Source organism: Ciona robusta, chromosome 10 (genome assembly GCF_009617815.1).
Source record: "Ciona robusta chromosome 10, ASM961781v2".
NCBI lineage: Eukaryota > Metazoa > Chordata > Ascidiacea > Phlebobranchia > Cionidae > Ciona > Ciona robusta.
Window position 1 is genome coordinate 7,607,716 of NC_143244.1, and position 17,385 is coordinate 7,625,100.

The following is a 17,385-nucleotide window of genomic DNA, read 5'->3' on the forward strand; positions in this document are numbered from 1 at the left end:
CATTTTTAACGTTTATTGTACACAGAGCAAGCATCAGAAACACGAAGCGTTTGAAGCGGAATTAGAAGCGAACAAGGAGAGAATCCAAGGAATAATTGTGGTTGGTGAACAACTTATTGAGACTCGACAGTGTGCTGGGTCTGAGGAAGCTGTACAGGTTAGTTGTTTATCATATTTGTCAACTATTATTACATGATATTGCATATTGTTGTACAAGTGGGTTGTCTTTTTGTAGGATGTGTCCTTATATCATATTAGTTATATAATATAGAGGTGGTTGTTTGTATTTTATGCAATATTAGTTTGAAAGAAAATGACGAAACAATGCAAAAGAATTAAGTTGAGTTAGTTAAACTTAGTTGCCACGCTTCACAATTCTGGACGATATAGTTCATTGCCTTTGGCCACTGTGATCTTATATTGGTTGAACAGATTCGCAATAAAACTGTAGCAATGTAGTAAAACAATCATCCACAAAGTCACCCTTCGACTTAGCCGCCAAACATTTTAAAATGCAGGGGAGGCAGCAGGCAGGGTTAGTTAGAGAGTTAGACACTCGTATCAGTAAAATGAATCTCACTTTTTGACTCTAATGTTTGCTGATGAGCGACTATGTAAATATGTTTATACCATAACCAGGTCCGAATCAACAAGCTTGGAGATGATTGGGAGACCTTACTTCACACATCTGCAGTTAAAGGGGCAAAGTTGATGGAAGCAAACCAACAGCAAAACTTTATAACTGCTGTCAAGGATCTTGAGCTATGGATGTCAGAGGTATAGTGTTCTAATAACTGGTGTTTTTCGGGTTTTGCTCAAATTGTTGATTTTTGTTGAACCACCTGCAGAGTGTGCAACTTGTAAAATACGAAATGTTAAAATTTACAGTATATTTACTTATGTACTGGAGAAGCCAAAAAAGCCTTTGTTATGTCACATTATGGTGGGTATTAAAAGTAACAGAATATTTGTTGTTAAACTTTTTTAAATATGTTGGAACGATTAAATGTTATAGAAATTGTTTAAAAAAAATAATTTTTTTCGGTTGAAACAAAAATGTTGAAATTGTTGATCATTGTTGACCAGGTTGAAGTCCTCCTTGCGTCCGATGACGTCGGCAAAGATGTCCCTTCCGTTTCGAACCTCATCAAGAAGCAGAAGTTGCTTGAAGCTGATGTTGCAGCTCATGAGGATCGGGCACGCGAGTTATCTCGTCACGCTGCATTGCTGCTGGAAAAAGCTGACCAATCAGATGCCTTGGATGAAGATGCAGTGAAAGCTAAGAGGGATGCTACTGAACAACGGTAAGGGGGGTATAGAATGGTATTTATTGTTTATATTCTATGTTATTTTTCTTGTACAGCCACTGTTTTTGTTTGCACTAATAGAGTTGAGTGTGTATGCAAAATTATTAACATTTGTTACACAAATGTTTGCTTGATGAAATTTGGTTTTATAGTGATTGTTGATACCCTGCAGGCTAACAGTTTTTCAATTAGAGATAATTAAACTCATCCATTCATCATTCATTTCTGCCCAGTTTCTCTACATTAAAAGACATGACACGCAACCGACGAACGAAACTCCAGGAATCGATGAAAATCCAACAATTCTTCCTCGATTTGGCCGATGAGGAATCTTGGATTAAGTAAGTTATACAAGTTACTTTGTGGAAATAAATCAGGAACATTATTCTGTTATTCTGTGCTTGGATTTTTTAACTGAAAATCGGAGTTTTTTTCTGAAAGAAAATCAGTAAATACATAATGCATACTTGTGTGTGACTTGTAAAGTTTAAATTTTATTTTTTGTAATTTTTTTTTTTCAAACTATTTTCTTTAAATTTTTAAAAGTAAATGATGTAACTTCTATATTCAGTGAGAAGAAGTTACTGGTTAGCAGTGATGACTGTGGTAAAGATCTTACAAGCATCAACAAGTTGATTAAGAAACAGAAGAGAATCGAAGCCGAGATCAACGTGCATGATATCGATAGGTTGCTGGTGGGTGGATGGGAATTTGATATAAAAAATAATATATACTTATTGTATTGTAATGTATAGCATATTTAAAAAAATCTTTCAATTTTGAGATTTATATTATACTTATATTACTTGAAACTGCAAAAACATATTTTCAAATATGAAGTCAAAAACATATTTTATTAAATCTAAAGGTTGTAATCCATAGAATACTGTATTCCCATACCTCATACCATAGTACTAGTTTCTGACAACACTTGTGCTACTACCAACATGATTCATCCGTAGGAAAGTGGAATGTTGCTGAAAGACGAAGCCGCCATGTTTTCCGATGAGATTGTTGTTCGTGTTGATCAACTTTCAAACAACTGGGAAACGTTGAAGGAGGTTTCAAATCAACGGAGTCTTCAACTTAATCAAGCACAAGCTTTTCAACAATTCAGGTTCGTATTATGAATGTTATTTACTATTTCTATGGGGGTGGGGTTGTGGGTCATGCCATGGGACCGGAGATTTAAGCCAGAACTTTCCCAACCTATAACACCTGGCTGCTATAACCCCTTGGTTTCATTTCTTCGTTAAACTTAAAGAATTTGGAACATGCTTGATTGTTTAACATCTATTTTATGCGCGGGTGGGGTCGTACAGTGTGGCAAGCCAAGGAACTTAAGGGGGATTTAATCCAGAGTTGGTTCATTACCCTGAATTCCAGGGTGCTATAACTCACTTGTTTATTTTTGCCAAAATACAGTAATAACATTAGTATTGGGCATTGAAACCGGTATCCTTATGATGCCAGTACCACTGAGCTATTGCACTGGACCTGTTTTTTACAGATTTAAAAAGTTTCCAAAAGCTAGTTTTCAAAAAGTTAAAATTTAAATATTCCCACCAGAGCAAACCTTGAGGAAGAATCGAGTTGGATGAGCGAGCAACTTGCTGTGCTTGGTTCACAATCTGCCCCGTCATCATTGGCTGCCGCTCAAAGCTTACTTGCTAAACATGAAGCGTTTGAAAGCGATCTTAAGGTTCATCGTGAACGCGTTACGTTTGTTGCTAATGTTGGACGTGGGTTGATTCAAGAGGTAATTAGCATGAATTGGATAAAACACAGATTTTGTAGTCAGCAGTTTTAACATAATCATATATATATTTATTCAGCCCATATATAAATATATATATTTAGTAGTTAAGAGGTTATTAGAGACCTTTATATTAGAGTTAATTAGTTGTAAAGGTTATTGTTGGGTATAGCAGTGGTTTCCAACTTTTTTAGTGATAGATTTTTACATTTTTTTAAACCTGTGTCCCCCTTTGGCAGCACTTCTTACAGGTCAAATTTAGGATATTTTAGAAAAGTTGGAATAGTTATTAAACAGTATCACCAGTTGAAAGGTTGAAAAGATAAATATATTCCCTAAAGATTAATGTTCAATAACTTTTCTGGTTGTACGTTACATCCATGTTGTCCTGTTGCAGGAAAACCCGCATTCATCTGAAATATCCGATGAATTGAAAGCCATAGAAGACAAACAAGCCACGTTGGACGTAGCTGCTGTTAAGCGAAGAGATGAACTACGTGATGCTTCAGCTTTCATGCAGTTTAACTGGAAGGTGGGTCCTTGTTTACCATTCGTTTTATTTAAAATGATTGTTTTTCTGCGTATCTAATAATTTGGACAATTCATTAGTGACCACTGGGTTGGAGCAATGCTGTCAAATCGCTTGGCTTCATTTAGTGTGTTGGCTTTATTTTATAACATCATTACTCATTTATCCCTGCAATAATTGTAATATTTGTGCTCTTCTATAAATGTTATGTTTACCCACAAATACTATGAATGATAATTTTGTGGATGATTGTGTAAATTTTTATCATTACCTTCTTACCATCTGTAACTGCTTCACACTCCTTGTGCCAGATTACAAGTTACCATGTATGTAAGTTTGTTGGTTATTGTTATTGTTTTTTAATATTGCATTCTTACATTATAAAGTCGCTTCACACTCTTGAAGCCAACTTAGGATACCATGTATGTAACTTAGTGGATTATTTTTAATTGATGATATACAAACAGGCTGACATGGTTGAATCCTGGATAGGAGAGAAAGAGAGGGCGTTGAAGACGGATGATCACACATCGGATCTTTCATCTGTGCAAGCTCTTATTGTAAAACAGGTGAGGAACTGGTATGGATAATAAGAGGGCAATGTCTTTTACAATAAGAGTCAAAAGGGTTTGTGAACTACTGTAGTAGGCGCCCCAACCAAATCAAATCAATTTTCAAATCAATTTTTCATCATGACATCATATTAATAATTATTTTGGGTTGAACCAAAGTAAAAAGTATTATATATGCATACAGTAAATCTGAAGTTACCTAATCTTATATATATATATATAATACGCTGTTGTAAGCGACCCAACTAAATCCAACGGTGGTCCAGGGGTTGAGCATTCTGCTTTGACACTGGTACAGTATAATGTTCATATGTTATATATATATATATATATACTTATATAGGAAACTTTCGATGCTGGTTTATCAGCGTTTGAACAAGAAGGAATTGCGAAGATAAACGCTTTAAAAGATCAACTTGTGGCTGCCGATCATTTGCAATCGGAGGAAATTAAGATTCGTAGCTCGCAGTTGATGCAAAGGTGGGGTGGTTTGTATGTGTTGGTGGTTATATATGTTTGCCTATTTGTACTGAAATGATGTTTATTGGTTATATGACATGTTGGTAGTAGAAGTGGCAATTCAAATTGATTGAAACCAGTTTGTATCACTACTTTCATGTTATAAAAACAGGTCTGCCGGCAATGGTTCTTTTTGTATTTTTAGAGGTGGTTAGTTATAAAATTATTTATTAGAAATTTTTGCTGACTTTTCACACTATTTTTATTGTTTTCGTACTCATATTATGATGTCATATCAGATGGGACAATTTAAAGAAAACGTCGAAAATTCGTCGCGAAAACTTGGATGAAAACCAGCGTCGTTTACGTGAAGTGAACGATCTTTATTTGTTGTTTGCCAAGAAGGCGTCGGCGTTCAACTCGTGGTTCGAGAACGTTGAGGAAGATCTTACCGACCCTGTTAGATGTCATTCTATTAATGAGATCCATGTATGTGTTTTATTAATATGTTGGTGTATTTTATATGGGGGAGATCCAGTTGGTGGCATACTTGGGAAACCTAGGTTTTAGGTCAGAATTGGGCAAACAGTTTGAATCCATGCAGCAATTGTATTAATGAAATCAATGCACGTTTGCGTGTTAATATTCTATATGGGTAAGGTCTTATATAGTATCAAGGAGTAGGAATTCAGGTCAGACTTGGTAAATATGACGAATTTCTCCCGTAGTTGATAAAAATCAATTGCTACATAATAAGGTAACTCTGAAGCGGCACGGAGTGTATGAATCATAACACCCATTTTATAACAACTGTTGTTGTTTTAAGAATCAATAAGTCGCACGATTTAGCATGCATTATCCCAAACAGACGTTAAAAGAACATGAAATGTTCTTAACTTAGAGGTAAAATATAGGTTGTCCAAATTATGTGGTGTATGAAACAGAACACCTGTGTTAAAACTCTCTGAGTTACCCCACCACACAATTACATAAGTGCATTTAACCTCACTTAAAAATATTTCTAGTGTAACCATTTAACATGAATTATAACCATACAGGCGATGCTTAAAGAGCATGAAATGTTCTGTGGGACACTCGGCGAACCTGAGAAAGAACTTGAGGAATTGTATTCGATCGATGAACGACTTACAAAGATGGTGTCGCATCAAGATGAAGACCCCATGGTATCGTCCAACCCATATACCTGGTTCACCCGTGCAACGCTCGAAGAAACGTGGAATACTGTCCACCGTATGGTAGCAGAGAGGGACGCTGGCCTCCAGGTTGAGCTAGGGAGACAGAAGGACAATGACACGGCACGAAAGTTGTTCGCTGATAAAGCGAATGAGTTCCACGATTGGTTGAGACAGACAAGGTGGGGTTTGAAGTTTTAGATCATATTGATTGACAACAAAGTTTTGAAAAATGATTTTTTAGGAATCTGCCTTTTTTGGCAGACAATGTGGGGGTTTTGATTGAATTATTTGAATTTCCTATAAATCTGTGTTTCTTAAATAGTTTTTATTTATTATAAATTTATTTTTGCAATAATCCTTCCAAAAAAATTGGAGAAAAAAAATTGTGAAAAAAAATTAAAAAAATTGTGAAAAAAAATTCATTTGTGATGTCATAATGTTAATATCATTCTACTTATTACATCACACAGAGCTACCATCATGGAAGAATCTGGAACCTTGGAATCTCAACTTGAAGCAATGAAAACTAAATCATTGGAAATCAAACAAAAGAAGGTGAAATAACATTTAATGTTTTGAATTTGTACAGCAACGTTTTCTTGAACCATTGGTTTTAATTAGGTTTTCAATGTATTCTTAAGTTTGCAGTTAAGAACTCTTTGGTTTTAATGCTTTGACTTTATTAAGTTAAACTATAAACTGAACTATAAACTAAAAAGCTAAATAACTTAAACTTTATATTAATAAGTTAAATGGAATAAACTATAAAATAAAGTGATAAAATAGACTATAGAAATATTCTATTTCATCTATGTACAAAACAGAAGAAAGAGACCTTTGATTCAACTATGACATGAATATTAGTTTCCTTAAATTTAGAGTATTACCCAACAACAATGTTTGGGGGTCGAGTAATGGGCCGGTCTAAATCCCAGGTCCTTAAGGACCCCACTCATACAGAATATAAAAATACCACCAATGTTTGGGGGTCGGGTAATGGGCCGGTCTAAATCCCAGGTCCTTAAGGACCCCACTCATACAGAATATAAAAATACCACCAATGTTTGGGGGTCGGGTAATGGGCCCGTCTAAATCCCAGGTCCTTAAGGACCCCACTCATACAGAATATAAAAATACCACCAATGTTTAACACAGAGTAAGTTGAGTGAGATAGAGGAGCTTGGATCGGCATTGGAAGAAGCTCTCATACTCGAGAATGCTTACACTGAGCATTCGACATTAGGTCTCGCGCAACAATGGGATCAGTTGGAACAACTCAGTATGAGAGTTCAACATAATCTTGAACAACAAATACAAGCAAGGTATTATTGAATGTGAATTGTTTTGTCCTGGCATGACGGGCAATGACTGTCGTTATAACACGGGTGTTATGTTTCATATACTTCATGCCCGCTTATGAGTTACCACATATGTAACTTTGTGTGTGATTAATTTTTAGATAAATACAAGTATGATACTACTCCTATATTTGTACCATTGTGGGCATATGTGTCCTTGAGCAAGACGCTTAATGCCAATTTCTCCAACCCAGTGGTCACTAATAGGTTGTCTAAATTGTCAGCCATATAAAAAGCAAACATCCATTAAGGAAGCAATATAATATTATGTATCCCTATATGGAATAAATAATTTAATTCTAATCACCATAGAAACATGACCGGGGTAACTGAAGACGCCTTGAAAGAATTCTCGATGATGTTCAAACACTTCGATAAAGACAAGAGTGGAAAGTTGGAACATCACGAGTTCAAATCCTGCCTCCGGTCGTTGGGATACGATCTTCCGATGGTTGAAGAAGGAGAGGAAGACCCCGAGTTTCAAGCAATCCTCGATATGGTGGATCCGAACAGGTGGGTGAATACTTAACCTGTATTTTACAAACCTGGGGTGAAGGGTGGACAAGCTTATCCAAAATACACAACTTTATTACTATTGTTTTTTGATATTCTAATATAAACTAAAAATTGACCAAAAGTCGTTTAGGGTCACACCAAATTGTTTACCCTGTCACTTACATAAGCAGTAAACCTGGGTAGACAAGCTTACCCTAGGCCTGGGGTTTCTAACAATGCATTAATGGAACTAAATCCTAACAGCTGGGTAATCGATATTGTAGCGACCAACCTATATCCTATTTTCTATTCTATGCGGGCGAGGTCCTCGTCTAGTAACTCTTATACCTATTTTTAACTTTGTAGTTTTGAATGGCTCCGAGACATTTGTTTAGGTTGTTTTCACTCACTCTTTCTTAATATTTATAATTTATTGCAACTTATTTGTGATCTAGAATCTAGTTTGTACTATTTTCATGTGTTTTTTTTAATTTTTACACATTCATTCTTTTTATACATATTGCTTTGACTCTTATTACAATGGGCCAAATCTGGCTAAATCCCAGGTTGTCAAGGGCATCTCCTATACACATATAGAATAGACTCTTATTACACCTGTATATTCCTCCACACAGGGATGGCACAGTATCACTACAAGAATACATGGCGTTTATGATAAGTAGAGAAACAGAGAATGTTAAATCAAGTGAAGAAGTTGAAAGTGCATTCAAAGCATTGAGTGCTGATGGTAAACCGTTTGTAACACAAGAAGAACTATATCAGGTGAGTTTAAACTTTCGACAACTTAACACAGTTAAAATTTGGACAACTTAACACAGGTGTTTTGTTTCACACACCTCGTGCCAGCTTATAAGTTACCATGTATGTTACTTTGTGGGTGAATGTATGGCTGATAATTTAATATTAGTTGTTCTACTGTTGTTGCTACCAGGCATAGCCTAGTATACTTACAAAATCCGAGGAAGTTTTCCATCAATTGTGTCTTCAAGATCTGTATTTTTGCTTTAACTTAAAACTAGAAACTTAAATGCAATTTTTGGCATATGTGTACGTGCTAAATTAATTATTACGTGCTCATTCATTAAATTTTGCTCTCTTGTTTTACAGAACTTGAGTCATGATCAGGCAGAGTATTGCATCAGCAACATGCCGCCGTATTATGACTCCCATGGAATTCATATCCTTGGTGCTTATGACTATGTGGCGTTCACCAAAGAATTGTTCACTAACTAGTAGTAGCATGTGTGTAGTTGTGCAGTACGTGTTGTTTAATTAGTGTTCATGTAATCTTCATATAAAGATAATAGAGTAGAGTCATATCCCTTCTGGAGCTGCCTTTATTTTGAAAAACTATTTGAACTTAGTGAAAATCTTGCGTAGCATTTCTTCAAACACAGCAAACTAATCAATAAAACAAACGTCGACTGAGTTGATTTCTGTGTATAAGAAGCAAAGTACAAGACATATCATTCAGCAGGCAACAGTGGTCTGTTCTCAGTATGATCAGTTGTCTCTTGAATATTGTGTTCGTATAGGAAGTAATTCGTAATGTTGACCGCCATCATCGCCAGTAATGAAACTACTGCCATCTGGAAAAGTGAAAAAATTTCGTCAACAAAAGTATTTCTTGTTTAATATGCATTGGTTTTAAAACTTTATCGCAAGCTCTAATGTTGGCACATTTTCAGATTTTACACATCACGTATAATCTGAAACTTCTTTGTAAATTGTGAAAGTCTTGTGAGTTAAGAAGATTTTGAACAATGGTGAACACTGTATCACATTTTATAATTTAGTTAAAGTGTGACCTATGTCACTCCTAACTTTACACATTTGGTTTTATATAGGCAGAAAATCTACTTACAGAAGCAAAACATATACCAGCAGTCAACGCGCTTGTAAAGAATGAAATAATGAATGAGACGCACCTGTTAAAGTAATTCTGTTACTTTTACGAATATTACCAAATATAAAACTAGTCTTACCCAGTGATTGGTAAAATACTAAGCTGTGCTGTTAATATCTTCATATATTTCCCACCAAAACAAACGTCTTTATTCATCCAAGTTATGGTAGGGTCATCTTCAAATTTAATTCGAACCAAAGTTAGCCCGTAAATAAGAAGCAGTAATGAAGATCCTAAAAACACTGCTCCACTGCCAAGCTGGACTCCTAGTTTCATTAAGTTTGATTCCTGGTGGAATAAACAAAGTATTTATATGGAATGCCTGATTCTGTTCAACATGTTTTTACTTTAAATGCTGTTCCAAGTTTAAAACACAGAGGGAAACTTCCAACAAAAGACAAATGCTGCAAAAACAAATGCTGAGTTAAATATATTTACTGTTGCTGTCAGGGGTATTTTATGTATAAAAGACCTCCGGCATTTTTTAAAATGGAAGTTGGCCTTTTGAATCGTTTCCTTCTTATAAGTATATAAAATATCTTCTGGCATCTGTTTATTTGTAGTCTTAAAAGAACGTTTGTTCTTTAAGATCGTTTTTGGATCTAAAAATACTAACATTTTTGGGTTTTTATAAAAATATTCAAATTTTACTTAAAAAATTGTTGGTTAAATAAATAAAACAGCAAGATTTTGTATACTTAAAAATGTTAATTTTTTAATACAATTGTTCAATTTTTTACCAGATTATTGATAAGTTGATTCAGCCGTGAGCATTCTTTGAATTGCTGAAACATAAAGTTGAAATTAGTTCTCTTTTATTGGTTCAAAGCAGTTTTACCTTGAATAGCGTCATGTGTGTGTACCAGAACATAGAAATAAAAATAAACGCAGCAACGTAAGAAACTAAAAACGGCCATTTTGAAGCAAGAGCAAGAAACAAGTCGTTGTGAAACTTATCTTTCACCATCGTTTTCGTAAGCTGCTGTTCTTGCCTGAAATAATATATTTAAATGTTTTATAATCACTTATTATGTATTGGCATTATATATTAATTTATTTGTCCCGATTACAGTAGTGAATATTTAGAAATATTTAAAACGGAAAGACAGAATATAGCCACAAAACAACAGTTGTTAAAACACGCCTGCAGTTAAAAATATATTTATTTATAAATAAATTGAACAGAAATTTATTTTTAAACAAATTAAACAGAATATACTCACATTATATCAAGTATAATCAGAGTGAATGCGATTGCTGTTACGCCATCACTGAAAGCTGAGGAAGGGTAGTTAGTAGAATACACATAAAGTTAGTACACAAATTATCAGCCATACATAAAAAAATGGTTTTCCGGCCGAGGATAAAGTAAGTTACATTCATTCATTCATTCAAGTGCTCTAAACACTGGGTTAAAAGCACACCATTCACACTTCAACCAGTTTGACACCTCAACCACACCTATGAACACAATCCAACCCCTTGTGTGGTCTTACCTTCCAATCTATGCATGGTTATTCTTTCAACAAACATGACATCAGTTCTTGATAATTTCTGAACAAATGTCGAGTTCTGTAAACCTGTACGAAATATTACAAACATTAAAATGAAATACTACGAACAAGTTATACAACAATAATTTGTATTTGTTTAAGTTTATGATACCTTGTTCCTGTAGTTAGCAGACACTTTAAACCAAAATTGAAATTGTTTTTTATTTTCTCTATAAGACTCCAGGCAAATTTAAAGGATAGATTCACTATTTTTGAATTTACAATAAACTTAAACATTTTTAAAATTTAACTTTAAAAAAATAATTATGAATAAAATATTCACCAGGTACAAGCAGGAAGAGCCTTCTCAATAACGCTTGCAACCATTCACTTGCCATTATAAATGCAAGACACACCAAAGCCTGCATGTGAACAAAATGTAAACCAAATACTAAACAAGTTAAAGTATTAAATGGAAGATATTGTAAATTTGATCCAATTAAATGTAAATATGTTTTTACTGAAAGCGTGTTTTAACTGTTGGTGTGTCGCTATATCTTGTCTTTTTGTTTAAAATATGTCTAAATCTTCGCTACCGTAATCAAAGAGACAAATAAAAGTTATTATTATTATATACGGATATGGAATGTATAACCGGCCATTTTAAATAAAAGACTGGTGATGCAATTTAATGCGAAATTTTCATCTTCTACAACATAATTTGTTAGACTTAAATTTGTGAGTTAGACTTCATATAGCATTTAATCCTGGCTGTTATTACTTCACAAAAATCGTCCAACTTTATTAGCAGATCACTCCCATATACAATTTATTATAGAAACCTTAAACAGAATTTATTACAGAAATATTTTTTTATAGATTTTTGACCGCATCTATTGAAAAGTAGGTGTATATAGCTTGGTAAACTTTTTGTTTCACTTGATTTTTGCCCAACTTTATGAGCACTACAGAGCAGGGCCATATTTGCAGAAATTGTTACAGAAATATTGAACAACCATAGATTACTGACCGCATCTATTGAAAAGTAAGTCACTATGATCGCTATCACTGATATAATGGGTCCAAACATTAACTTTCCCAGCACACGATTTCGAATATTTTTCTGAAATGAAACAAAAGTTAAATGTATTATAACATGTTGGAGTATTAGGAACACATATGCTGTCACAAACACTGTCTAATAAGTTTGATTTAAATTTGATGCACATTTTATCGTTTAAAATTATGATTTTTTTTTGTTAAGTAAAAATATGATAAACGAAGATCAATTTAATTTAAACGAAGAAGAAAAAAATTATAACAATAAATGATAGTTGTTAAAACAAACAAAGCATAAAAATGAGAGAGGATTTGATAAGAAGAGTAGCTGCTAAACCCAACACAATAAACTGAAAGTAATTTGCATTTTATAAATTAAATCATATTAATGTAATTGGAAAAAAAATGGGGATGGTTAGATGTTTGTTATAAAACATTAAATTAAAGTGACGGTTAAACTATACTAAAAAAATAAATCATAAAATCATTATTGTAATTGAAACATAGAAATTAAATAATATTAACATAATTGGAAGTTAAATATTGGTTATAATGCTGCTAGGTGTAGCGACCACGCCTAGTTTCATCCAATTAAATGTAAATATGTTTTTAACCGTGTTCTAACAACTGTTGTTTTTTCACTATATCTTGTCTTTATATTTGCTACCGTAATCGAAGAGATAAATAAAGTTATTTTATTAATATTATTAATACTAGTTCACCTTTTCTTGATCTGGTTTATCACGCAGGTTGCGTTGAAGTAATTGTGGATATCTGAAGGAATGAATGACAATCCCAATCTGTAATTTATTTACATTGAATTAAACATTAAAAATTCATTGAATTAGGTGCAATGAAACCGTGAATCAATAAAATATTTGAAATTACACTACATTTGTTTTTTTATTCAACCATCATTGTCACATATTAGTGTCCGCGCCGTGGTTAGCACGCCTGCCTGTAACCCAGAGGTAATGGGTTTAAGGCTCGTCACTGCTACCATTGTGGGCGTATGTGTCCTTGGGCAAGACATTCAATGGCTGCTCTAACCCAGTGGACACTAATTGGTTGTCTAAATTATCAGCCATACAAAACTCTAGTATAACATATTAATAACAGGTTTGCCTACCTGGAAAATGCTTATGATAAGTTGTAGAATGCAGTATATTATAATTGGCATGGAGGTGCCTCGGTGGAAAATGGATAAAATTAAATACTGAAATGTAAATGATCCGAGTTAGACAAAGTTTATGTGAATTTATATTCACAACTTACAGAGTAGGGGAGGATGCTCGCAAAGAGAAGAATGTTCTGAAAACAAAAGTTGTTTTATTTATTTGTCTTTATTCTGATATTTATAACAAGAGCCAGATTACAGGCAAAAAATAACAGGATGCTGATGTAGAAACTTAATAAACAAGTTTACCATTTTTATCCTAGATTATAATGAATATGATGAATTTGATAAAATACAGTAACTTTAAAATAATAACAAAAAAGAAGAAAAGACATGTTGTAGCGACAAAACAACGGTCGTTATAATGATTTGAATACATTTAATTGCTTGTTATCTGAATTAACTCATAGTTTACAGACATCTGGTTTTAGAAACCAAGCATTTTAGAAATAGTTTTAACTCCTTCCCACACTTCATATAACATGATCGCTATTGTTTTTTAAAGATAAACGAAAATATATCTTATATATTTTACAACCCACCATATTTATGAAAACGCTTAAGTCAGTCACATATTGGAGCAGTTGAAACGACCTGTAAGAACTATGTATTAATATTTGAGAATAAAAGTTACGATTGATGGAAATATTCTTGCTGGGTCATGATATTAGGTTGGGGTAAGATAGTCCATGCTTTCATTCGGCTCCTAAACCCACCGATATTAGTGTCATGTTGAATTATAATTCTTAATGCTATTAATACATGGAATATTGTTGCATTAGAACTATGTCAAGTGAGTGTCGTGTTATAGGACAGGACGTATTTGTCTAGACTCTAGACAAAGCAAGTAACAGACATTTTGTAATTTCAAACCACACGGACCATCAATCACTGTCATGCGTGACTAGCCAAGCATTACTTTCACAGGAAACACTCAGTGCGCAAATTAGCTTCAGGAAATTGTTCAGTTTGCTAAACTGTAAGCAAATAGCGGTAATCCTTTAAGCAATTAATCTCATGTTACTTAATATACAAACCAGACATGTTTTGCCCATGTATTGCACGTTATTAGAAACGTCAGGAAATATATTTTCGTTTGTGTTTGAAACGTGAGCATTATTTCTTCCTTTTTCTTTTCATCGTGGGTGTGTATGAGAGTGTGCATGTACTTGGAGTTAAGTATTGGTGCGACCTACAAAGGAAAATAACCACTTACAAAGTTACTTACGTCTAACCTGGTAGCTATATTGGTAAGCGGGGACGAGGTGTAGAAAACAAAGCACCCGTGTTGTAACGACTGTCGTTGCCCCGCCACGCCAGGATAAATAGGTTACATTCATTCATTAGCACGAGACATTGTTTAGTGTACGGAGTATGCAGTACAGCAACGAGAACACGCACGAGTGTAAAGCCTTCTAATTTAAACGTAGTCTTACCATTAACGTAGCAATGCTAGCCCATAAAGCATCGCTGTACAACTTTATACGATCTGCATGTAATGTTGTAACTTCACGACTCGAAGATTCTGCATGCTGTTCGCCCTCTGTCATTATAGAAACTTATTTAAACGCTGTAATCTATCCTATCTCTCTAAGCGTGTAAATAGATGCTAACTGCGCTGATCAAAGACAGACAGTAATAGGCTATACGTGTTGTGAATACACGTTTGATTCTCGGAACTCAATGCAAAACGTTTTTTTATTTCATTGTACAGCGTGTTTGAAATCACCGACCGTTAAAACAATAAACTCATAAACTGGGCATGGCAACGCCGCAGGCAAGCTGTAGTCAGATTAAGGGTTAAAGGTTTGCTTCTGCTTGACATTCACTAAGTCTGTTCATGACTTCGTGATGTTTTTCATGCCATAGGAAGTTATACTAACTGCACGTTGCAATATGGTGCGTTTGCAGAATACACAGTAATTGCTGCAATGTTTCTCTTTATATCACGTGTAATACAATAAGCAAGCGATAATATACATACGAGCCATTTCAATTTATGTTGCATTGGAAAATGTATACCGTGGGTTGGGGCAAGATGGTTCATGTTTTTATTCCATTTTCTCGTCTCACATGGTAGTAAACAAAGGATATTTACAGAATTATACAACCGTGGCCCGCGACTCTAAAAGAGCGTTGTCAATTGTTAAGAACACAATCATAAAATAGGGGTTTTAAGTGCTACACTGTTAGAAATTTTTACTGTAAAAGTCACTGGCAGCACTTTTTACGTGTGGCACGTTAAAAAAATACGTCTATTTTCGCAGTAAAAAAAACTGTAAAAGTAACTGTAAAATTTACGTTTTTCCGTAGAAAATACGTCTAAAATCTGTTATAACAGTATCCCATCTTACCCCATAGTATGAAATATTTTATATACAGGTTATAGTAAGTGGTTCATCCTACAATGCTGGGTTTAACATTTCTCCGTTAGTAAACGTATATGCTTTTGAACTCATCGTAGTTATTATTTATCCAAGAACGTAATCGGGAATTCAAACGAACGATCTTCATAAGTTTGATGGCGTCGCCTTCTGCTTGATGTTGGTTGATTGACAGGGACCGTGGGAACGAACGTTGAAAGACATCTTCAAGTTTGCATGATCGACGAGCACGACCACGTAGTTCCCTCATCCCAAGAAGGGAGTCAGAGCATCTAATATGGGAGAAGGTTGATTCGTTTGCATTTGAAGTACGAATATGCTTTTTTAACAAAGGGAAGTCGAAGCCTGACCCATTGTGTGCGATCATGCATATAGGGGAGGATTGCCTTTCTAGAAATACTGCTATAATCTCAGACGTTTGGGCGTTGAACTTCGGTTTGAGGCTTTCTTCAATGATCTGGTTGTTCAGTTTCGTTATTGATGAGGCGTGGTCCTCGATGGTTTTGACAGGGTCAACGATAAGAACCAATTTGTCGATGATTCTGGGCACAGAGCCTGTTGTTGAAGCTTGTAGAGAATCCACGTTAACAGCCACTATGCATATTTCAGTGATCTTGCTTTGGGTTAGCCCTGTAGCTTCTAAATCAAGATAGACGTGCGTCTGGTGCGGGTTTTCAAACTTTCCAGAAAGAGAACTTCGGTCACTATACGTTAAAGTTTCAGGTTCAGATTCAGTAAGGACTTCTTTCTGTTTGGGTGAAGACACGAGCTCACAATTTAGATTGTTAAGAAACTTGTCCAGATTCTTCAAGACAACTTTGACCAAACATATATTTTGTTCTTCCGTGGTCGAAGGATCAGCCATTCCTTCGCTGAGGTGCTCGTCGCAAATTCTTCTTAGATCAGATGCTTTTTTCGGTTCGATTTTCTTAAAAACTTCTTCAGAGTCCACAAACCAGACGTTCCGGTCATCCACTTTATCCAATGCTTTCCCAATGCGCCCCAACTCGGATTGCAAAGCGGTAAAACCGTAGCGACCGTGGAATACGAGGCAGAGTTTACCAGACTGGCGAGCCAGAAATAACCGAAGAAGTTTAAAAACGTTTAAGTCAAATTCTTTTCGCTTCGCAAGCTGAAAATTTTGCGACGTAACTTTGTAAGTTTTGGCAACTTCGTAATCTAACTTTGCTTTCGGGTCGATGCAGATTGTCATTTTATCTAGAATTCTCGGAAACCAACTCGGCCCAGCATTTTCATTCTTTCTGTTTAACTCTTCACTGAAAACACTCAACATACTGATTTCAGTTACCTTAGCGCTCTCGAAACCGTTCACGCTTACCGTGAGAAAAACGTACGAGATGGTATCACTAGAATTCGAAGCAGTAGCCATTTTTAACAAGCTGTAAGTCCTGTTCCAGTGAAAGCCAAATGACTGTTGAATAAACCAGGAAATCAAACATAGACGATACCCTATGATTGGGCTAGGGAAACACCCAGTTCGTAAAGTTTTGTTACGGCTGTGTAACATGAGGAATTACGTAGAAGGTGAATCATTTTATTTAGTTATTTATTAGCCGACACCGTGACGCACGCGCAGCCAAACCTACGCTTATACATCCGCTGTGCCGATGTATCATTACACAATAATAGCAAGGGGGACATAATTTTTACCA

General features: G+C 34.9%; 2 protein-coding genes across 3 annotated transcripts in view; one reads left to right on the forward strand and one right to left on the reverse strand.

The window, feature by feature from the left end:
* The window catches only part of LOC149730380 (spectrin alpha chain, non-erythrocytic 1-like), a 29,483-nt gene extending 20,362 nt beyond the window's left edge, over nt 1-9,121 (forward strand). For both annotated transcript variants that reach the window (XM_089887101.1, XM_089887102.1), the window contains 17 exons: nt 26-157; nt 640-777; nt 1,087-1,304; nt 1,541-1,648; nt 1,879-2,002; nt 2,270-2,424; nt 2,877-3,066; nt 3,461-3,595; nt 4,060-4,161; nt 4,508-4,644; nt 4,923-5,112; nt 5,682-5,998; nt 6,290-6,374; nt 6,975-7,141; nt 7,490-7,690; nt 8,308-8,455; nt 8,801-9,121. In XM_089887101.1, coding sequence (XP_089743227.1) covers nt 26-157; nt 640-777; nt 1,087-1,304; nt 1,541-1,648; nt 1,879-2,002; nt 2,270-2,424; nt 2,877-3,066; nt 3,461-3,595; nt 4,060-4,161; nt 4,508-4,644; nt 4,923-5,112; nt 5,682-5,998; nt 6,290-6,374; nt 6,975-7,141; nt 7,490-7,690; nt 8,308-8,455; nt 8,801-8,926 — 2,673 coding nt within the window. In that variant the 3' untranslated portion in view covers nt 8,927-9,121. The remainder of the gene's footprint in view (nt 1-25; nt 158-639; nt 778-1,086; nt 1,305-1,540; nt 1,649-1,878; nt 2,003-2,269; nt 2,425-2,876; nt 3,067-3,460; nt 3,596-4,059; nt 4,162-4,507; nt 4,645-4,922; nt 5,113-5,681; nt 5,999-6,289; nt 6,375-6,974; nt 7,142-7,489; nt 7,691-8,307; nt 8,456-8,800) is intronic.
* Nucleotides 9,119-17,240, reverse strand: LOC149730381 (endosomal/lysosomal proton channel TMEM175-like). The gene is made up of 17 exons (XM_089887114.1): nt 16,884-17,240; nt 14,765-14,869; nt 14,366-14,520; nt 13,871-13,922; nt 13,427-13,462; nt 13,281-13,367; nt 12,874-12,951; nt 12,123-12,215; nt 11,436-11,514; nt 11,096-11,179; nt 10,823-10,877; nt 10,438-10,591; nt 10,340-10,384; nt 9,947-10,003; nt 9,679-9,887; nt 9,558-9,621; nt 9,119-9,282 (listed from the first exon to the last, which is right to left on the reverse strand). The coding sequence occupies exons 1-17, from the start codon at nt 17,238-17,240 to the stop codon at nt 9,160-9,162; spliced, it is 1,833 nt and encodes a 610-aa protein (XP_089743240.1). The 3' UTR covers nt 9,119-9,159.
* Nucleotides 17,241-17,385: the final 145 nt, after the last annotated feature.